At 41.9% G+C, this 19771-nt stretch overlaps 4 protein-coding genes across 4 annotated transcripts; all 4 read right to left on the reverse strand.

Moving 5' to 3' along the window:
* Positions 1 to 313: 313 nt before the first annotated feature.
* LOC308643387 (testis-expressed protein 38-like) lies at positions 314 to 775 on the reverse strand (the record flags this gene model as incomplete). The annotated part of the gene is made up of 1 exon (XM_081283252.1): positions 314 to 775. One exon carries the CDS (start codon positions 773 to 775, stop codon positions 314 to 316), a length of 462 nt encoding a protein of 153 aa, XP_081139378.1.
* A 2823-nt stretch (positions 776 to 3598) lies between these two features.
* Positions 3599 to 4060, reverse strand: LOC308643388 (testis-expressed protein 38-like; the record flags this gene model as incomplete). The annotated part of the gene is made up of 1 exon (XM_081283253.1): positions 3599 to 4060. The coding sequence occupies one exon, from the start codon at positions 4058 to 4060 to the stop codon at positions 3599 to 3601; it is 462 nt and encodes a 153-aa protein (XP_081139379.1).
* Positions 4061 to 6884: 2824 nt separating this feature from the next.
* LOC308643389 (testis-expressed protein 38-like) lies at positions 6885 to 7346 on the reverse strand (the record flags this gene model as incomplete). The annotated part of the gene is made up of 1 exon (XM_081283254.1): positions 6885 to 7346. The coding sequence occupies one exon, from the start codon at positions 7344 to 7346 to the stop codon at positions 6885 to 6887; it is 462 nt and encodes a 153-aa protein (XP_081139380.1).
* A 2823-nt stretch (positions 7347 to 10169) lies between these two features.
* LOC308643390 (testis-expressed protein 38-like) lies at positions 10170 to 10712 on the reverse strand (the record flags this gene model as incomplete). Its single annotated transcript, XM_081283255.1, has 1 exon — positions 10170 to 10712. One exon carries the CDS (start codon positions 10710 to 10712, stop codon positions 10170 to 10172), a length of 543 nt encoding a protein of 180 aa, XP_081139381.1.
* Positions 10713 to 19771: the final 9059 nt, after the last annotated feature.

Here is a 19771-nt window from a genome sequence, read left to right on the forward strand (position 1 = left end):
ACACATTGAATACTTGAGGGAGGGAATTGAGTTCATCCACAAGTATTGGCTCAATGTGTCTCTTCAGAGCCAGCCTCTAGTTCTCATTGTATTGGTGAGACTTGTGCCACCATCACACAGGGGAAGGACATTGCCTTCCTACTGGCAAATGAGACACAAATGCCTCTGACTTTTAAAAAAAACTTTACTATGTAACATCTATAAAGGTTATGACCTGTGTATCAGGATCACAGTCTTTGACTCCTTTTTCTAATACCTGGCCCCTGAATCTCTCACTTTCAGTGACAGGAGGCTTCAACCCTGTAGTAAAAGTCTACACATTGGGTCGGTTCACCCCTTGGGCCAGTGCGGGAAGGGAATAGAAGTGGACCTGCCTTTTAGGAGCCCTGAGAAAGGGGTAGGAGGCAGAGTGGGACAGCATGGGAGGAAAGTTCAGGGTGCGGAGGGGAGGGGCAGAGGGGATCTCTGGGAAGATAATCGGGAAGGGTGATGGGGTCTGGCGCTCTGGCATCCCCTTAGGTGAGGGCTGCTGTGGGACCACCAGAGCAGGCTGCAGGGGAACAGAGGCTTCCTCCTTGGGGCTTCTGCCTCTGAAGGCATGATGCCTGTCTTCACGGGGGTGCGGCTCTGATGGAAGATCCGGAATTTGGAGTTGAATGTCAGTATTGTCAATAGCCTGGGGAGGGTCTATTCTGATGGCAGCAGTCATGCCATATCTGCGTCGTTTGTTGACCCAGTACAGCAGTGGGCTATAACTGAAGGTGGCAGCTCTCATCACCTCCACCCACTGCTGGGCACGCTGTCTCCTCTGCACATTCTTCCGCCAGTGGAGTAAGAGGATGCAGCCACCAGTTATTATGGTGCAGAGCCCCAACAATCCGAAGTACCATGGGACCCATGCTGAGGCAGTAAAGAAAAAAAAAAAAAAAAAAAAAAAGAAAAGAGGCAAGCTGACTGACAGCTCTAGCTTGGGACCTGAACTGTTTCTCATTCCTCTCCTGGATTTGGCTCATTCATCCTCTCATTCCCTCCCACCCTTCTCAAAGACATGCCTAATAATTTCCTGATTCAGTCAAACTATATTTGCAAGGCATGTAAGCGACCCCATTAGCCTTTTACAGATAAGGAACACTAGGTGTAGAGGGGCCAGACCTGCCCAGACTCAAGACAGGCTTTCTGGCTCCCAGTCTGGGACCCATGCAGTCATTCAGACCAAGAAGCCTCACTAAGGGCAAGGACCTCAATTGTATCTTTTCTGCTTGGGCAGAACATGGTCTCTGCCTTCGAGGAGTCCTTAGTTTCCTAGAGGAGTCTGTCTCTTAATTAAATAGCACTCCATTCCGGCACCAACCACCCCCATTCATGCAAAGGGTCTTCCCTGAAAGTTTGTCCCCCACACTCAAAAGTCTGGGTTTACTTACTGCCTGGAAGGCCCATGTCCTCCTTTTGTGAATCTGTAAGTTTCACTCTGGTTACCAGGCCTATGGCTCTGGAAAGAGTGAACTCACCCACTACTCTGCCCACCAATGGGAGTCCCTAGAAGGCCCCAGTCCCATTGTTCTCTAAAGATGAGATCACCAGGTTCTGAGCATCAGGAATTCTTGGGCTGGTTCTTGTAGAGTGGTTGGCAGTTGATGGAATAAGGGACTCCATCATGTGACATCTCATGAGCATGTTGTTTTCTGTGAAATACTGGTCCACCATAGAATTGTCTGTTCCCAACTTTGTGTGATGAACTCACAGAGCAGCCCCCAGGAAAGGGCCCTTACACCCACAACAGCTTCTACTTGTGTTTTCAGTTGTTAGGGAGCCATTTTCCAGTGGGGAGTGGGGCAGGGAGGACAGTGAGCATTGGGCATCCCTACCCTCAGTTTGAGCTTCATTTCATATCAGTGATAGCCATTTTAATTTATCTGAATAAAACATGCTTTTTGTCACTGTGTGTTACAAAGCCTTCCCCCATCCCTTGATTCTTTAGAAAAAGAAAATCTTCTTTGATTTATGTTTATGGCTTCTCTCCTCCTTTGAAAGCAGGGGCTAACTGATCATTGGCACAAATTAATGTCCTAGAATCTACCTTCAGAATTAGAGTCTTGGGTGTGAAGCAGTGAAGACTATATGTCAGGGGCTTTAGGTCTCTGCAGAGTTGAAGGGGGCAAGGTGACCAGGGGGCAAGGTGAGGGAGAAGTGAACCTCTGCCCTTGTTCTTCCAGAGAAGATCTGCGTAGTCCTGTTTTGTATTTTTAGATACAATATAAGATCATGTTTACACAAGGAAGAAATGGTTCCACTTAACTTTAAAAAATGAAAATGGCTTAAAATATATTGCTAGAGGCCATATAGATAGGAATCAGGCTTTCTTTGCAGTTGCTGGATCTAAGCCCTTCAGCCCACACACAGGGAGTGGGGGGAAGAAAAAAATTGGCTACATGTTTACTAACTTCTGAGAATCACAATCACACACACCACACACCACAAAATAGGCAAAACCAGGCACTTCTCTCAGGGCCATGTACATTTAAAGTTTAGATGAAATATGGTAAGTGGTTTTGCTCATTTTTAGAGTAAATGGGAAAAATTTTGGGGACAGAATCAGGTTTTCTTATCTTTAAACTGGGGCAAATATCTCATAATTATCTTTGTGTCTCCTTTTTGGACCTTATCCAGAAAGTATAAAAATTATTAATATTCCCATGTAGAAGAATGACAGGGGACTCAACTTTTGTGCAGCCATAGATATCTTCAGATACACGCTTTGGATGTGTTACTCCATATAATATTAGGCGGTTACCACCAGCCCTTCCAGTAAGCAAATCTGTAGACCAAGCTGATGACACTCTACACACAGTGAAGCATTCATTCATCAAGGATGTTTTAAGAAGACGTGATTAGGGAAGGGATACCATGGGGTGGAAAGACCAGGGACTGTAATGCCAGGCAGATGTAAATGGGTGAAGAGGCTCAGAGAAAATAACAACAAAAAAGAAACCTTGGAACCTGTCTCCTCATCAGTAAAAGAAAAATCATAATAACCATTTTGCAGTGTTGTTCTGTTAGAAATAATGTAGAGAAACAACCAGCTAAGAATCGATACATCATAGACATCACCCAGTCAGCACATAGTGTGGTGTGGTTCACTGACCTCATGATGACTTGCTTGGCCAGTGGCATAGCCACTGTGGACTGCTGTAGCTGTGTGCCATTGGCAATTGTTACTCTTGTGGCAATTTTACTTCCCATCCTGCAGAAGAGCAGTGCCTTTGGGGACCTAGCCCAGGGTCTTGAACACATTGAATACTTGAGGGAGGGAATTGAGTTCATCCACAAGTATTGGCTCAATGTGTCTCTTCAGAGCCAGCCTCTAGTTCTCATTGTATTGGTGAGACTTGTGCCACCATCACACAGGGGAAGGACATTGCCTTCCTACTGGCAAATGAGACACAAATGCCTCTGACTTTTAAAAAAAACTTTACTATGTAACATCTATAAAGGTTATGACCTGTGTATCAGGATCACAGTCTTTGACTCCTTTTTCTAATACCTGGCCCCTGAATCTCTCACTTTCAGTGACAGGAGGCTTCAACCCTGTAGTAAAAGTCTACACATTGGGTCGGTTCACCCCTTGGGCCAGTGCGGGAAGGGAATAGAAGTGGACCTGCCTTTTAGGAGCCCTGAGAAAGGGGTAGGAGGCAGAGTGGGACAGCATGGGAGGAAAGTTCAGGGTGCGGAGGGGAGGGGCAGAGGGGATCTCTGGGAAGACAATCGGGAAGGGTGATGGGGTCTGGCGCTCTGGCATCCCCTTAGGTGAGGGCTGCTGTGGGACCACCAGAGCAGGCTGCAGGGGAACAGAGGCTTCCTCCTTGGGGCTTCTGCCTCTGAAGGCATGATGCCTGTCTTCACGGGGGTGCGGCTCTGATGGAAGATCCGGAATTTGGAGTTGAATGTCAGTATTGTCAATAGCCTGGGGAGGGTCTATTCTGATGGCAGCAGTCATGCCATATCTGCGTCGTTTGTTGACCCAGTACAGCAGTGGGCTATAACTGAAGGTGGCAGCTCTCATCACCTCCACCCACTGCTGGGCACGCTGTCTCCTCTGCACATTCTTCCGCCAGTGGAGTAAGAGGATGCAGCCACCAGTTATTATGGTGCAGAGCCCCAACAATCCGAAGTACCATGGGACCCATGCTGAGGCAGTAAAGAAAAAAAAAAAAAAAAAAAAAAAAGAAAAGAGGCAAGCTGACTGACAGCTCTAGCTTGGGACCTGAACTGTTTCTCATTCCTCTCCTGGATTTGGCTCATTCATCCTCTCATTCCCTCCCACCCTTCTCAAAGACATGCCTAATAATTTCCTGATTCAGTCAAACTATATTTGCAAGGCATGTAAGCGACCCCATTAGCCTTTTACAGATAAGGAACACTAGGTGTAGAGGGGCCAGACCTGCCCAGACTCAAGACAGGCTTTCTGGCTCCCAGTCTGGGACCCATGCAGTCATTCAGACCAAGAAGCCTCACTAAGGGCAAGGACCTCAATTGTATCTTTTCTGCTTGGGCAGAACATGGTCTCTGCCTTCGAGGAGTCCTTAGTTTCCTAGAGGAGTCTGTCTCTTAATTAAATAGCACTCCATTCCGGCACCAACCACCCCCATTCATGCAAAGGGTCTTCCCTGAAAGTTTGTCCCCCACACTCAAAAGTCTGGGTTTACTTACTGCCTGGAAGGCCCATGTCCTCCTTTTGTGAATCTGTAAGTTTCACTCTGGTTACCAGGCCTATGGCTCTGGAAAGAGTGAACTCACCCACTACTCTGCCCACCAATGGGAGTCCCTAGAAGGCCCCAGTCCCATTGTTCTCTAAAGATGAGATCACCAGGTTCTGAGCATCAGGAATTCTTGGGCTGGTTCTTGTAGAGTGGTTGGCAGTTGATGGAATAAGGGACTCCATCATGTGACATCTCATGAGCATGTTGTTTTCTGTGAAATACTGGTCCACCATAGAATTGTCTGTTCCCAACTTTGTGTGATGAACTCACAGAGCAGCCCCCAGGAAAGGGCCCTTACACCCACAACAGCTTCTACTTGTGTTTTCAGTTGTTAGGGAGCCATTTTCCAGTGGGGAGTGGGGCAGGGAGGACAGTGAGCATTGGGCATCCCTACCCTCAGTTTGAGCTTCATTTCATATCAGTGATAGCCATTTTAATTTATCTGAATAAAACATGCTTTTTGTCACTGTGTGTTACAAAGCCTTCCCCCATCCCTTGATTCTTTAGAAAAAGAAAATCTTCTTTGATTTATGTTTATGGCTTCTCTCCTCCTTTGAAAGCAGGGGCTAACTGATCATTGGCACAAATTAATGTCCTAGAATCTACCTTCAGAATTAGAGTCTTGGGTGTGAAGCAGTGAAGACTATATGTCAGGGGCTTTAGGTCTCTGCAGAGTTGAAGGGGGCAAGGTGACCAGGGGGCAAGGTGAGGGAGAAGTGAACCTCTGCCCTTGTTCTTCCAGAGAAGATCTGCGTAGTCCTGTTTTGTATTTTTAGATACAATATAAGATCATGTTTACACAAGGAAGAAATGGTTCCACTTAACTTTAAAAAATGAAAATGGCTTAAAATATATTGCTAGAGGCCATATAGATAGGAATCAGGCTTTCTTTGCAGTTGCTGGATCTAAGCCCTTCAGCCCACACACAGGGAGTGGGGGGAAGAAAAAAATTGGCTACATGTTTACTAACTTCTGAGAATCACAATCACACACACCACACACCACAAAATAGGCAAAACCAGGCACTTCTCTCAGGGCCATGTACATTTAAAGTTTAGATGAAATATGGTAAGTGGTTTTGCTCATTTTTAGAGTAAATGGGAAAAATTTTGGGGACAGAATCAGGTTTTCTTATCTTTAAACTGGGGCAAATATCTCATAATTATCTTTGTGTCTCCTTTTTGGACCTTATCCAGAAAGTATAAAAATTATTAATATTCCCATGTAGAAGAATGACAGGGGACTCAACTTTTGTGCAGCCATAGATATCTTCAGATACACGCTTTGGATGTGTTACTCCATATAATATTAGGCGGTTACCACCAGCCCTTCCAGTAAGCAAATCTGTAGACCAAGCTGATGACACTCTACACACAGTGAAGCATTCATTCATCAAGGATGTTTTAAGAAGACGTGATTAGGGAAGGGATACCATGGGGTGGAAAGACCAGGGACTGTAATGCCAGGCAGATGTAAATGGGTGAAGAGGCTCAGAGAAAATAACAACAAAAAAGAAACCTTGGAACCTGTCTCCTCATCAGTAAAAGAAAAATCATAATAACCATTTTGCAGTGTTGTTCTGTTAGAAATAATGTAGAGAAACAACCAGCTAAGAATCGATACATCATAGACATCACCCAGTCAGCACATAGTGTGGTGTGGTTCACTGACCTCATGATGACTTGCTTGGCCAGTGGCATAGCCACTGTGGACTGCTGTAGCTGTGTGCCATTGGCAATTGTTACTCTTGTGGCAATTTTACTTCCCATCCTGCAGAAGAGCAGTGCCTTTGGGGACCTAGCCCAGGGTCTTGAACACATTGAATACTTGAGGGAGGGAATTGAGTTCATCCACAAGTATTGGCTCAATGTGTCTCTTCAGAGCCAGCCTCTAGTTCTCATTGTATTGGTGAGACTTGTGCCACCATCACACAGGGGAAGGACATTGCCTTCCTACTGGCAAATGAGACACAAATGCCTCTGACTTTTAAAAAAAACTTTACTATGTAACATCTATAAAGGTTATGACCTGTGTATCAGGATCACAGTCTTTGACTCCTTTTTCTAATACCTGGCCCCTGAATCTCTCACTTTCAGTGACAGGAGGCTTCAACCCTGTAGTAAAAGTCTACACATTGGGTCGGTTCACCCCTTGGGCCAGTGCGGGAAGGGAATAGAAGTGGACCTGCCTTTTAGGAGCCCTGAGAAAGGGGTAGGAGGCAGAGTGGGACAGCATGGGAGGAAAGTTCAGGGTGCGGAGGGGAGGGGCAGAGGGGATCTCTGGGAAGACAATCGGGAAGGGTGATGGGGTCTGGCGCTCTGGCATCCCCTTAGGTGAGGGCTGCTGTGGGACCACCAGAGCAGGCTGCAGGGGAACAGAGGCTTCCTCCTTGGGGCTTCTGCCTCTGAAGGCATGATGCCTGTCTTCACGGGGGTGCGGCTCTGATGGAAGATCCGGAATTTGGAGTTGAATGTCAGTATTGTCAATAGCCTGGGGAGGGTCTATTCTGATGGCAGCAGTCATGCCATATCTGCGTCGTTTGTTGACCCAGTACAGCAGTGGGCTATAACTGAAGGTGGCAGCTCTCATCACCTCCACCCACTGCTGGGCACGCTGTCTCCTCTGCACATTCTTCCGCCAGTGGAGTAAGAGGATGCAGCCACCAGTTATTATGGTGCAGAGCCCCAACAATCCGAAGTACCATGGGACCCATGCTGAGGCAGTAAAGAAAAAAAAAAAAAAAAAAAAAAAGAAAAGAGGCAAGCTGACTGACAGCTCTAGCTTGGGACCTGAACTGTTTCTCATTCCTCTCCTGGATTTGGCTCATTCATCCTCTCATTCCCTCCCACCCTTCTCAAAGACATGCCTAATAATTTCCTGATTCAGTCAAACTATATTTGCAAGGCATGTAAGCGACCCCATTAGCCTTTTACAGATAAGGAACACTAGGTGTAGAGGGGCCAGACCTGCCCAGACTCAAGACAGGCTTTCTGGCTCCCAGTCTGGGACCCATGCAGTCATTCAGACCAAGAAGCCTCACTAAGGGCAAGGACCTCAATTGTATCTTTTCTGCTTGGGCAGAACATGGTCTCTGCCTTCGAGGAGTCCTTAGTTTCCTAGAGGAGTCTGTCTCTTAATTAAATAGCACTCCATTCCGGCACCAACCACCCCCATTCATGCAAAGGGTCTTCCCTGAAAGTTTGTCCCCCACACTCAAAAGTCTGGGTTTACTTACTGCCTGGAAGGCCCATGTCCTCCTTTTGTGAATCTGTAAGTTTCACTCTGGTTACCAGGCCTATGGCTCTGGAAAGAGTGAACTCACCCACTACTCTGCCCACCAATGGGAGTCCCTAGAAGGCCCCAGTCCCATTGTTCTCTAAAGATGAGATCACCAGGTTCTGAGCATCAGGAATTCTTGGGCTGGTTCTTGTAGAGTGGTTGGCAGTTGATGGAATAAGGGACTCCATCATGTGACATCTCATGAGCATGTTGTTTTCTGTGAAATACTGGTCCACCATAGAATTGTCTGTTCCCAACTTTGTGTGATGAACTCACAGAGCAGCCCCCAGGAAAGGGCCCTTACACCCACAACAGCTTCTACTTGTGTTTTCAGTTGTTAGGGAGCCATTTTCCAGTGGGGAGTGGGGCAGGGAGGACAGTGAGCATTGGGCATCCCTACCCTCAGTTTGAGCTTCATTTCATATCAGTGATAGCCATTTTAATTTATCTGAATAAAACATGCTTTTTGTCACTGTGTGTTACAAAGCCTTCCCCCATCCCTTGATTCTTTAGAAAAAGAAAATCTTCTTTGATTTATGTTTATGGCTTCTCTCCTCCTTTGAAAGCAGGGGCTAACTGATCATTGGCACAAATTAATGTCCTAGAATCTACCTTCAGAATTAGAGTCTTGGGTGTGAAGCAGTGAAGACTATATGTCAGGGGCTTTAGGTCTCTGCAGAGTTGAAGGGGGCAAGGTGACCAGGGGGCAAGGTGAGGGAGAAGTGAACCTCTGCCCTTGTTCTTCCAGAGAAGATCTGCGTAGTCCTGTTTTGTATTTTTAGATACAATATAAGATCATGTTTACACAAGGAAGAAATGGTTCCACTTAACTTTAAAAAATGAAAATGGCTTAAAATATATTGCTAGAGGCCATATAGATAGGAATCAGGCTTTCTTTGCAGTTGCTGGATCTAAGCCCTTCAGCCCACACACAGGGAGTGGGGGGAAGAAAAAAATTGGCTACATGTTTACTAACTTCTGAGAATCACAATCACACACACCACACACCACAAAATAGGCAAAACCAGGCACTTCTCTCAGGGCCATGTACATTTAAAGTTTAGATGAAATATGGTAAGTGGTTTTGCTCATTTTTAGAGTAAATGGGAAAAATTTTGGGGACAGAATCAGGTTTTCTTATCTTTAAACTGGGGCAAATATCTCATAATTATCTTTGTGTCTCCTTTTTGGACCTTATCCAGAAAGTATAAAAATTATTAATATTCCCATGTAGAAGAATGACAGGGGACTCAACTTTTGTGCAGCCATAGATATCTTCAGATACACGCTTTGGATGTGTTACTCCATATAATATTAGGCGGTTACCACCAGCCCTTCCAGTAAGCAAATCTGTAGACCAAGCTGATGACACTCTACACACAGTGAAGCATTCATTCATCAAGGATGTTTTAAGAAGACGTGATTAGGGAAGGGATACCATGGGGTGGAAAGACCAGGGACTGTAATGCCAGGCAGATGTAAATGGGTGAAGAGGCTCAGAGAAAATAACAACAAAAAAGAAACCTTGGAACCTGTCTCCTCATCAGTAAAAGAAAAATCATAATAACCATTTTGCAGTGTTGTTCTGTTAGAAATAATGTAGAGAAACAACCAGCTAAGAATCGATACATCATAGACATCACCCAGTCAGCACATAGTGTGGTGTGGTTCACTGACCTCATGATGACTTGCTTGGCCAGTGGCATAGCCACTGTGGACTGCTGTAGCTGTGTGCCATTGGCAATTGTTACTCTTGTGGCAATTTTACTTCCCATCCTGCAGAAGAGCAGTGCCTTTGGGGACCTAGCCCAGGGTCTTGAACACATTGAATACTTGAGGGAGGGAATTGAGTTCATCCACAAGTATTGGCTCAATGTGTCTCTTCAGAGCCAGCCTCTAGTTCTCATTGTATTGGTGAGACTTGTGCCACCATCACACAGGGGAAGGACATTGCCTTCCTACTGGCAAATGAGACACAAATGCCTCTGACTTTTAAAAAAAACTTTACTATGTAACATCTATAAAGGTTATGACCTGTGTATCAGGATCACAGTCTTTGACTCCTTTTTCTAATACCTGGCCCCTGAATCTCTCACTTTCAGTGACAGGAGGCTTCAACCCTGTAGTAAAAGTCTACACATTGGGTCGGTTCACCCCTTGGGCCAGTGCGGGAAGGGAATAGTAGTCGACCTGCCTTTCAGGAGCCCTGAGAAAGGGGTAGGAGGCAGAGTGGGACAGCATGGGAGGAAAGTTCAGGGTGCAGAGGGGAGGGGCAGAGGGGATCTCTGGGAAGATAATCGGGAAGGGTGATGGGGTCTGGCGCTCTGGCATCCCCTTAGGTGAGGGCTCCTGTGAAACCACCAGAGCAGGTTGGAGGGGAACAGCGGCTTCCTCCTTGGGGCTTCCACCTCTGAAGGTGTGACGCATGTCTTCATGGGGGAGTGGATCCGATGGAAGAACCAGAATTTGGAGTTCAATATCCGTATAGGCAACAGGCCGGGGAGGGTCTATTCTGATGGTGGCCGTCATGCCATGTCTGCGTCTTTTTTTGACCCAGTACAGCAGTGGGCTGTAACTGAAGGTGGCAGCTTTCATCACCTCCACCCACTGCTGGGCATGCTGCCTCCTCCGCAGGTTCTTCCTCCAGTGGAGTAAGAGGATGCAGCCAACAGTCATCACGGTGCAGAGCCCCAACAATCCAAAGTACCATGGCACCCACTCTGAGGCAGTAAAAAATAGAAAAGAGGAAAGCTGACTGACAGCTCTAGCTTGGGACCTGAACTGTATCTCATTGACTCATTCATCCTCTCATTCCCTCCCACCTTTCTCAAAGACATGCCTAATAATTTCCTGATTCAGTCAAAGCTATATTTGCAGGGCATGTAAGCGACCCCATTAGCCTTTTACAGATAAGGAACACTAGGTGTAGAGGGGCCATGATCTGCCCAGACTCAAGTCAGGCCTTCTGGCTCCTGCCGCAGTCTGGCTGCAGCAAAATAACCAGGGGGTGATGAAGAACTTGTTTACATTGATACAGCAGGAGTGGGAGCCATTTATTGTAGGACAACAGAGGTATTTATACATTCCACACTGCTTATCTTAATTAACATAAACTAGATGCAGCAGTCAACCAATAAGAAATCTCCACACTTAATGGCTCCCTGGCATTACTTCACAAACCACTCCCTCTGGCAAAATGCCAAGCGCCATCCAGACTTGTTTACAGACTCTAACAGGCTCCCAGTCCAGGACCCATACAGTCATTCAGACCCAGAAGCCTCACTAAGGGCAAGGACCTCAAGTGTATCTTTTCTGCTTGGGCAGAACATGGTCTCTGCCTTCGAGGAGTCCTTAGTTTCCTAGAGGAGTCTGTCTCTTAATTAAATAGCACTCCATTCAGGCAGCCACCACCCCCATTCATTCAAAAGGTCTTCCCTGAAAGTTTGTCCCCCACACTCAAAGGTCTGGGTTTACTTACTGCCTGGAAGGCCCATGTCCTCCTTTTGTGAATCTGTAAGTTTCACTCTGGTTACCAGGCCTATGGCTCTGGAAAGAGTGAACTCACCCACTACTCTGCCCACCAATGGGAGTCCCCAGAAGGCCCAGTCCCATTGTTCTCTAAAGATGAGGTCACCAGGTTCTGAGTATCAGGAATTCTTGGGCTGGTGCTTGTAGAGTGGTTGGCAGTTGATGGAATAAGGGACTCCATCATGTGACATCTCATGAGCATGTTGTTTTCCATGAAAGACTGGTCCACCATTGAATTGTCTGTTCCCAACTTTGTGTGGTGAACTCACAGGGCAGCCCCCAGGAAAGGCCCTTACACCCTCAGGAACTTCTACTTGTGTTTTCAGTTGTTAGGGAGCCATTTTTCAGTGGGGAGTGGGGCAGGGAGGACAGTGAGCATTGGACATCCTTACCCTCAAGAAGTGTCTTACCTAGTTGTCAGGGAACAAAAGGGCTCAGAAGAGCCCTACTTTTGCTCCTACCATTTCTCTTTTGTTTCTTCAAGTGTTTTTTGAGCATCATCAGGTCCCATGGGAGCTCCCCCATATGGGATCCTGCTTCTGTTTCCAGCTTCATCTCCCTCCCCATTCATCATATACTGTTTTCCACACCTCCTTATCCTCCCAGGTGGTCAACTCCCCAACTCTGACACAAAGAGTCCTTTCAGTTGATTCCCAAATTTCTAGAACTCTGAAGCAGATGAATTTGAAACAAATTGATTTTACTATAAGTTTGTATAAGTGGAAAATATAATGTTCTACAGATTTAATATATGATTTTCTATATTAACTGGTATAAAAGTGATGCCCTTTTAAACAATACAACCCACCCACCATGGACAAATAAAGTTCAGTTAAGTATAAATTAAATTAAAAACTTAACATGAAAAACCCCAGCATGATGCTCTGCCACTGAAGTTTATTTTAAAATCAACATTTTTTATTTCATCTTCCTCTCCCCGTACCTTATCTGGGGGGGAACAGGATTACTTTTTGTCCAGTTATCTGTCCTTGAGCACATACCCACCACAGGAGTGAAGAAATTCAGAGTTGAGAATGGCACCATAAGATTTAAAAAATGATTATATCTCAGATTAACAAGTGAAGTAGGACCAGACACACCTGAAATCACATCATTAAAAACCGTCTGTTCCCCCTGAGGTGTAGAATCACAGCCTCTGGTATAAGAGTCCCCTGTGTTTTTCCTTTGCTTGCAAAGCAATTAAACTTCTGTCCCTCAACTGGTATATGAATAAACAAATGGGATATATCAATCTAACAGAAAATATGTGTGGATTTGTATGTGTATATATACATTATATTTACATAAGATTTTGATATTAGGAATGGACCCCAGTATTCAGTTATTGAATAAACACTGTAGGAAGCCTAAACAATTAAAAATTGAGAAATAATTTTCTTTCTGAAAAAAATTTAATAGCAATTTTTACTTATTTTATACATCTATATTATTTGTTGAGATGTGCATATATGTTTCTATATAATATATGTATAATATAAAATATATAATACATATACATATGTATATGACTACATATATTTATTTGTACATATCTATACATATGTATCTAAATTTGTACATATATATCTAAATATATATATCTAAATATATATATATATATATATATATATATATATATATATATATATGATTGCTAAAATTAAGAAATCAAAATCAGTTGACTGGTATGTATTTTAGACCCTGAGCTCAGGCCCTGAAACAATTTGCTTCATGTGCAGAGCTTGACCTTCACCCTGTTCTGCAGTTTCTTCTGCTTGCTGATTGGGAAACACAGAGCTATCTAAAAGTTCTCTCTCTCTCTCTCTCTCTCTCTCTCTCTCTCTCTCTCTCGCTCTCTGTCTCTCTCTCTCTCTCTCTCTCTCTCTCTCTCTCTCTCTCTCTCTCTTTGGTATACTGAACTTTGAGGAAGATTGCAGGTATGTACTCGTAAAAATGCTAAGATTCATACAAGGAAAGAGGGCTAAAAGTAAATTTGGGCCTTAGGGCTTAAGAGGGCAGAGGAATAAGCAACACGCAAAGGATGTAATCAGAACACAACTTTATTCTCCCCTTTCCACCCCCCACATTGTCAAGGTAAAATTTTTCTGTGGTCTTTGTTCTTTCCTTCCAAGATAATGTCTGTGACATGCCACAGGGTTCTTTTGCTTATTTCGGCATCCATAAAACCTCTGGTAACATCACTCAGGTGAAATTTCAGTTTAGTTTAACCAGTACTGTATTAAAACACAGCAATAACCTTAAATGCAAAACAACTTAAACCTTCTTCTACATCCAAATTTATCTTAATACTTCCAGACATGGGAAGATTAAAGCTGGAGGAGAGGCATACATACACAGCAGAAAATTTTCCTTTGGCCCTGCTCTGGTGACTTATCAGGATACCTGTGGGAATGGATGAGATTGGAAACTTGTCTTTTCTCTAAGGTGGCCTGTGTCAATTCTTTAGATTTCTATCCTCCATTCTAATATGTGCTGCACATCTTACTTGCATTTCTCACTGCATGGACAAATGCATCCTTCTCTAGACACACTTGTTAATTGCTTATAATTAATTTTTAAACCTTTTGGCATCTCATGGTACATTTCTAGCTTCTTTCTTTCTATTGATGTCTCCCAGCCTCCCTCAAGTGGTCCTGGATGTCTCTTTGATTGAAGTTCCTTGGAAAACACTCCTCCATCCTTTGTTCTGGGAAATGCCAAACAAGCAGTTTACATTGATTTATACTTTACATAGAGTGGTTACCAGCCCTAATCCTTAGTCCTTGGGTTACTTAAATTTGAGTCCACCATTTTCTACTGTGTGTTCCAAGTTTGGAAACGTGTCAATTCCCAAGCAGGCACATGGAAGCTGCCCACTTAGATGTTAAGACCCATGATGCACTGAACTACTTTCAAAATATTTCTCTCTGAATCTCTACTCCCTAAGTATATAAGCTTTGAGTCTTTTTTTTTAACTTTTACTAAACATGATGCCAGGTTCCAAAACCAGAATTAAGCAATCGACTTGCTCACCTTTTTGAGTGTTCTTATTTAAGAATATTGGATCATTGATCTACATTATCTTCAACCAAATGAGATAAAAAGCTTCCACCTGGTGAAATGTTTTATATTATGTTAACTGAATATGGCTCCTGTGGAAGGTTGCAAATAGAGAAAGAAAGAGAGGGAAAAATTTCTTTCTGATGTAATTAAGTTCTTCCCTGATGCTTTGGACTTAGAATCCTGAAGAAACCTAGAAAAAAAGTAAATACTGCATCTGGAATATGGATAAGGGAAAAAAGAAAATCTCTTGCCTTTGCTGAACAAAGATACAATTATCCAATGAAGTCACTTATTTATTTAAATAGTAAATTTTTCATTTGGCTTTTATTCAAATCATGTCTACTAAAACATACTCATAATAAACACATATTTCAATCCTGAAAACATTTTTTAAGTTTTACCCATGGAATATGAGAGTTTTGTAATGTTAGTACTTAGGTCAACCCAGATTGAGTTCTTTCTGTTACCACTAAGATAAGATATAAATTCTGCTAACAATGTGTTTGCTATAACAAACTTACATACATGGATTCCTTCCTTGCACTAACATACAAACTACATTTGCCCAAATGCACTTTCTTTAGCTAATATATATAAAAATGCTTATTCCTTTATGATACTGAAACCACAAATATGAGAATGATACATTATTCTCATACGGCCCTAATTCTAATTTATTTCTCATTAAATTTTTGGTGCACTAGTATTAGCTTTCTCTCCATATATGTATATATTATTAATATATTATTAATTATTTTGGGCAAGTTATCTAAAATAATTTCATTACTATGTCAATAGGGACACATTGACAGGCAAATATAAACAATAATTATAGTGACTTTGTCATTCAAAGTTTAATTAATTACAAAAGTATTCATTAATATGACTTATGCAAGACTAGTTTCATTTCATTTAAATTCTTGAATTGATACAAAAATTTCTCATGAAATTGGTAGATATATTAATGCAGGAAGAAGACTATTAATTTCTGCATTAAAATATAAATCCCTGGGTGAAGTCAAATATGTATGGAATCAGCATAAGTTTATGAGTGTGTGTGTGTATATATATATATATATATATTAATGAATTGATATTTTTCCAATTTGGTTTCAGTATTTTTTACATAGATCTTTCAAGATAACCTCTTATGATTGATTGATAAATGAAAACTATTGCTAGATTTTCAATTTTTCTTGTGTTTCTAAATATGTGAAAACAAATTAAACCAAGAAAATAAAACAAAGCAAAAACAACATATCCTTTTTTTTTAAATTTTTTTATTGGTTGTTCAAAACATTACATAGTTCTTGATATATCATATTTCACACTTTGATTCAAGTGGGTTATGAACTCCCATTTTTACCCCGTATACAGATTGCAGAGTCACATCAGTTACACTTCCACTGATTTACATATTGCCATACTAGTGTCTGTTGTATTCTGCTGCCTTTCCTATCCTCTACTATCCCCCCTCCCCTCCCCTCCCCTCCCCTCTTCTCTCTCTACCCCTTCTACCGTAATTCATTTCTCCCCCTTGTATTATTTTCCCTTTCCCCTCACTTCCTCTTGTATATAATTTTGTATAACCGTGAGGGTCTCCTTCCATTTCCAAGCAATTTCCCTTCTCTCTCCCTGTCCCTCCCACCTCTCATCCCTGTTTAATGTTAGTCATCTTCTCATGCTCTTCTTCCCTACTCTGTTCTTAGTTACTCTCCTTATATCAAAGAGGCCATTTGGCATTTGTTTTTTAGGGATTGGCTAGCTTCACTTAGCATAATCTGCTCTAATGCCATCCATTTCCCTCCAAATTCTATAATTTTGTCATTTTTTAATGCAGAGTAATACTCCATTGTGTATAAATGCCACATTTTTTTTTATCCATTCGTCTATTGAAGGGCATCTAGGTTGCTTCCACAGTCTTGCTATTGTGAATTGTGCTGCTATGAACATCGATGTAGCCGTGTCCCTGTAGCATGCTGTTTTTAGGTCTTTAGGGAATAGACCCAGAAGGGGAATAGCTGGATCAAATGGTGGCTCCATTCCCAGCTTTCCAAGAAATCTCCATACTGCTTTCCAAATTGGTTGCACCAATTTGCAGTCCCACCAACAATGTACAAGTGTACCCTTTTCCCCACATCCTCACCAGCACTTGTTGTTGTTTGACTTCTTAATGGCTGCCAATCTTACTGGAGTGAGATGATATCTCAGGGTGTTTTTTTTTTTTTTTTTTTTTTTTTTTAAAGAGAGAGTGAGAGGAGACAGAGAGAGAGAGAGAGAGAGAGAATTTTTAATATTTATTTTTTAGTTATCGGCAGACACAACATCTTTGTTTGTATGTGGTGCTGAGGATCGAACCCGGGCCGCACGCATGCCAGACGAGCGCGCTACCGCTTGAGCCACATCCCAAGCCCCTTAGGGTGGTTTGATTTGCATTTCTCTGACTGCTAGAGATGGTGAGCATTTTTTCATGTACTTGTTGATTGATTGTATGTCCTCCTCTGAGAAGTGTCTGTTTAGGTCCTTGGCCCATTTGTTGATTGGGTTATTTGTTATCTTATTGTCTAATTTTTTGAGTTCTTTGTATATTCTGGATATTAGGGCTCTATCTGAAGTGTGAGGAGTAAAGATTTGTTCCCAGGATGTAGGCTCCCTATTTACCTCTCTTATTGTTTCTTTTGCTGAGAAAAAACTTTTTAGTTTGAGCAAGTCCCATTTGTTGATTCTAGAAATTAATTCTTGTGCTACGGGCGTCCTATTGAGGAATTTGGAGCCCGACCCCACAGTGTGTAGGTCGTAGCCAACTTTTTCTTCTATCAGATGCCTTGTCTCTGGTTTGATATCACTCTCCTTGATCCATTTTGAGTTAACTTTTGTGCATGGCGAGAGAAAGGGATTCAGTTTCATTTTGTTGCATATGGATTTCCAGTTTTCCCAGCACCATTTGTTGAAGATGCTATCCTTCCTCCATTGCATGCTTTTAGCCCCTTTATCAAATATAAGAAAGTTGTAGTTTTGTGGGTTGGTTTCTGTGTCCTCTATTCTGTACCATTGGTCCACCTGCCTGTTTTGGTACCAATACCATGCTGTTTTTGTTACTATTGCTCTGTAGTATAGTTTGAAGTCTGGTATCGCTATACCACCTGATTCACACTTCCTGCTTAGCATTGTTTTTGCTATTCTGGGTCTTTTGTTTTTCCATATGAATTTCATGATTGCTTTATCTATTTCTACAAGAAATGCCGTTGGGATTTTGATTGGCATTGCATTAAACCTATAGAGAACTTTTGGTAATATCGCCATTTTGATGATGTTAGTTCTGCCTATCCATGAACAGGGTATGTTTTTCCATCTTCTAAGATCTTCTTCTATTTCTCTCTTTAGGGTTCTGTAGTTTTCATTGTATAAGTCTTTCACCTCTTTTGTTAGGTTGATTCCCAAGTATTTTATTTTTTTTTTTTGAGGATATTGTGAATGGAGTGTTTTCCTCATTTCCATTTCAGAGGATTTGTCACTGATATACAGGAATGCATTTGATTTATGCGTGTTGATTTTATATCCTTCCACTTTGCTAAATTCATTTATTAGCTCTAATAGTTTCTTTGTAGACCCTTTGGGGTCTGCTAGGTATAGAATTATGTCATCTGCAAATAGTGATAATTTAAGTTCTTCTTTTCCTATTTTTATGCCTTTAATTTCTTTCATCTGTCTAATTGCTCTGGCCAGTGTTTCGAGAACTGTGTTGAACAGAAGTGGTGAGAGAGGGCATCCCTGTCTTGTTCCAGATTTTAGAGGGAATGCCTTCAATTTTTCTCCATTCAGAATGATGCTAGCCTGAGGCTTAGCATAGATTCCTTTTACAATGTTGAGGTATGTTCCTGTTATCCCTAGTTTTTCTAATGTTTTGAACATAAAGGGATGCTGTACTTTGTCGAAAGCTTTTTCTGCATCTATCGAGATGATCATATGGTTCTTAATTTTAAGTCTATTGATGTGGTGAATAACATTTTTTGATTTCCGTATATTGAACCAGCCTTGCATCCCAGGGATGAATCCTACTTGATCATGATGCACAATTTTTTTTGATATGTTTTTGAATCCGATTCACCAGAATTTTATTGAGGATTTTTGCATCTAGGTTCATTAGAGATATTGGTCTGTAGTTTTCTTTCTTTGAAGTGTCTTTGTCTGGTTTAAGAATCAGGGTGATGTTGGCCTCGTAGAATGAATTTGGAAGTTCTCCCTCTTTTTCTATTTCCTGAAATAGCATGAAAAGTATTGGTATTAGTTCCTCATTAAATGTTTTGTAAAACTCTGCTGTATACCCATCTGGTCCTGGGCTTTTCTTAGTTGGTAGTCTTTTGATGGTTTCTTCTATTTCTTCAATTGATATTGGTCTGTTTAGGTTGTCTATATTCTCCTGACTCAATCTGGGCAAATCATATGACTTAAGAAATTTATCGATGCCTTCACTATCTTCTATTTTATTGGAGTATAAGGATTCAAAATAATTTCTGATTATCTTCTGTATTTCTGAAGTGTCTGTTGTGATGTTGCCTTTTTCATCCCGTATGCTAGTAATTTGAGTTCTCTCTCTTCTTCTCTTTGATTGCATGGCTAAGGGTCTCTCGATTTTATTTATTTTTTCAAAGAACCAACTTTTAGTTTGTCAATTTTTTCCATTGTTTCTTTTGTTTCGATTTCATTAATTTCAGCTCTGATTTTAATTATTTCTTGCCTTCTACTTCTTTTGCTGTTGTTTTGCTCTTCTTTTTCTAGGATTTTGAGATGAAGTATGAGATCATTTATTTGTTGGTTTTTTTCTTTTTTTAAGGAATGAACTCAAAGCAATGAATTTTCCTCTTAGAACTGCTTTAAATGTGTCCCATAGATTCCGATATGTGTGTCTGTGTTTTCATTTATCTCTAAGAATTTTTTAATTTCCTCCTTGATGACTTGTATAACCCATTGATCATTCATTGACCTCTTGTTCATTCTCCAAGTGATGCATGATTTTTCCTTCCTTCTTTTATCGTTCATTTTCAGTTTCATTCCATTATGATCAGATAAGATGCATGGTATTATCTCTACTCCTTTATATTGTCTAAGAGTTGCCCTGTGACATAATATATGATCTATTTTTG

The sequence above is a fragment of the Spermophilus citellus genome (genome assembly GCF_964194105.1).
Source record: "Spermophilus citellus genome assembly, chromosome: 3".
Classification (NCBI taxonomy): Eukaryota; Metazoa; Chordata; class Mammalia; order Rodentia; family Sciuridae; genus Spermophilus; species Spermophilus citellus.